This window comes from Octodon degus, unplaced genomic scaffold (assembly GCF_000260255.1).
Source record: "Octodon degus isolate 3935 unplaced genomic scaffold, OctDeg1.0 scaffold00021, whole genome shotgun sequence".
Taxonomy (NCBI): Eukaryota; Metazoa; Chordata; class Mammalia; order Rodentia; family Octodontidae; genus Octodon; species Octodon degus.
Genome location: NW_004524597.1, coordinates 9,313,567 through 9,316,244, shown reverse-complemented (window position 1 = coordinate 9,316,244; position 2,678 = coordinate 9,313,567). Strand labels below are relative to the sequence as shown.

Below are 2,678 nucleotides of genomic sequence, written 5' to 3'. Positions count from 1 at the left end.
CAGCCCACCAGGGGGCGGGGCTGGCTGGCATGTGGTGCTGGGGGATTGAACCGTGGTCCCTGTGCTTTGCTAAGCTTGTTCTAAGTAGGTGCTTTAAACCACTGAGCCATCTCACCAGCCCCTTTTATTTAGATTGAAATAAGTTATACAAAATTTTCTTCTCTTTTTATTTTAATCTGATAAAGTATCTTGCTAACTGGCCTAGGCTGACTTCAAACTTAAAATCCTGCTGTCTCAGTTTCTGAAAAAGCTGATACCAAGATGCCCAGGTGCTTTGCATCTTTTAAGTACAAATTTTAAGGGGCCAGGGACATGGCTCAGTAGAATAAGGGCTTCCCTGGCAAGCGCAAGGGTCTGAGTTCAATCCCTGGTTCTACCAAGAAAAGAAAAAAAAAAAAAAGAAAAGTACAAATTTTAAGAGTGAAGATCTATCATCTGTGAAAAACAAAGTCAGGCTGTAGAAAATCACACATAAGCATAGTAAACAAACCCAGGTGCCAGTCGTGGTGGCACATACCTGTAATCCCAGCACTTGGGACTGAGATAGGAGGTGAGTAAGTTTAAAGCTAACCTGGGCTACTTAGCCAGTTGAAAGTCAGCTGGATTATATAATACAGCAAGACTCTTATCTCCAAAACCAAAAAAACCCAGCAGATAAAGGGTGGCTCCACAAAGTTCTGTCCCCCTGCTATACCAAGCCCAGGCAGACCTACCATACTGCCAAACACTAGGCCGAAAGCTATGATTTTCACCTTTTAAAGGTAAGCAAACCAGGTATGGTGTTACCTGCTGTAATCCCAGCTGTGCAGAAGGCTGAAATAGGAAATCAGCCCAAGTTACTCAGGCTGGTCTGTTTGAGACTAGCCTGAGTAACTTAGAAGATCCTATGTCCAAATAAAAAGGAAATAAGTTGGATGTAGTGGTATATACCTATGATACCAGCACCTAGGGGCCAGGGAGATAGTTCAGTAGAATAAGCGCTTGCCTGGCAAGTGCAAGGGCCTGAGTTCAATCCCCAGTTCTGCAAAAAAAAACAAAAACAAACCAGCACCCAGCTTCCAGGAGATTGAGGCAGGAGGACCTGAGGATTAGCCCACTTGAACTACATAGTTCAAGGCAAGCTTGGACTACCTAGAGAGACTCAAAAATGGAGTGTGGAGGGTTGGAATGTAGCTCAGTGTTCTTGAGGTTCAATCTCCAATATAACAAAAGAAAAAGCCCGGTGAGCTAGGGGTGGGGAGCACGTACCTGGAAAGGCAGTTTTGGGATTATGGGGTACCTCAGGGAGAACCCTCATGGCTAAAATGAAGTGGGGCTCTGAGCCTGGCTGCCACTGCATAAAGCCATATCCACTGGTCTTCACAGCTCTGACAGAACAGTTGACAGGACCTTGTCTCATGAGGAGGCCTCTTAAGACCTCATTTCCCTGTGGAGGTCGTGTATGTACTTCCTGGGGCCCCCAACTCCTTCTCTACTCCAGCACCCAAGAACTACAGACCCTGGCAACCCTCAGGCTGCGGGTGGCCATGTTGAAGGAGCGGATCCACCTGGAAAAGGTACTTGCAGAGCAGAAGGTGAATGTGCACAGGGCACCTGGGGAGCCAACACCGCACAGAGGGCTGGTGCAAGAAAAGGGAACCTTGGATTAAGGGGTTACATGGATAGCTAAGCACACCTAGCCTCCTTGTGGGCTGGGAAGGGCCCCAGATGTGTTGCATGCCCTGAATGTGTGGTGCCTAAGGAGGAAGGAAGGCTGGAGCAAGGAAATTTGTCCCAAGATTTCCTGCTTGTTGGATCTCTGCACTAGCCCCTAAAATGGCCCCGCTAAGACCATGGAATTACATTGCTCCCAGGTCCTGATGGCTGAACTACTCCCCATGGTGAGCACCCAGGAGCTACAAGGCGAACCCTGGCTGGCACTGTGCCGAGCTACCCACAGCTTGCTCTGTGAGGGTGGAGAGCGCTTCCTCACAATTCTGCATGAAGACCCAGCTGACTGAACCTCCACCCAGGTCTTGGAACCCTGGGGCAAGAAACCTTTTAGAAAGAGTCCTCTAGGAGCTGGGAAGATGGCTTGGTAGAATAAGCTCTTCCCTGGCAAGCACAAGGGCCTGAGTTCAGTCCCCGGTTCCGCAAAAAAAAACAAACAAAACAAAACAAAAACTACTGGCTGGAGTAAACAGAACTGAGATTGAGAATTTCCCTGGTTTGGTTGATCCAGGAACCTATACTTCACTGTGTATCCAAAGTAGAGTAGGCTGCCCTATCTCTTCTCACTGTGGCCAAAGCTGCTGCTCAGGGATCAGCTTTCTGCCTTCCTGAGGCCCAGTGGCCCAGGTGGGGCTGGGGGATGCTGTCTCTGTTTTCTCACTATAAATCTAAGAGCTACGAGGCTGGGGAGATCTCAGTAGAATAAGTGCTTCCTGGCAAGTACAAGGGCCTGAGTTCAATCCCTGGATCTGAAAGAAAAAAAAAAAATCTAAGAGCTAGTTGTACATTAAAAAGTACTACTTGGGCTGGAGAGATGGCTCAGTGGTCTTAAAGCACCTACTTAGAACAAGCTTAGCAAAGCATCAGGGACCGTGGTTCGATCCCCCAGCACCACATGCCAGCCAGCCCCGCCCCCTGGTGGACTGAGCTGGCCACACACACACTCTCTCTCTCTCTCTCTCTCTCTC

At 48.6% G+C, this 2,678-nt stretch overlaps 1 protein-coding gene across 2 annotated transcripts in view; it reads left to right on the top strand.

Moving 5' to 3' along the window:
- Positions 1–2,507, top strand: part of Tedc2 (tubulin epsilon and delta complex 2) — a 7,071-nt gene extending 4,564 nt beyond the window's left edge. For both annotated transcript variants that reach the window (XM_023711305.1, XM_012514010.2), the window contains 2 exons: positions 1,366–1,556; positions 1,854–2,507. In XM_023711305.1, the coding sequence (XP_023567073.1) occupies positions 1,366–1,556; positions 1,854–2,000 (338 nt within the window). In that variant the 3' untranslated portion in view covers positions 2,001–2,507. The remainder of the gene's footprint in view (positions 1–1,365; positions 1,557–1,853) is intronic.
- Positions 2,508–2,678: the final 171 nt, after the last annotated feature.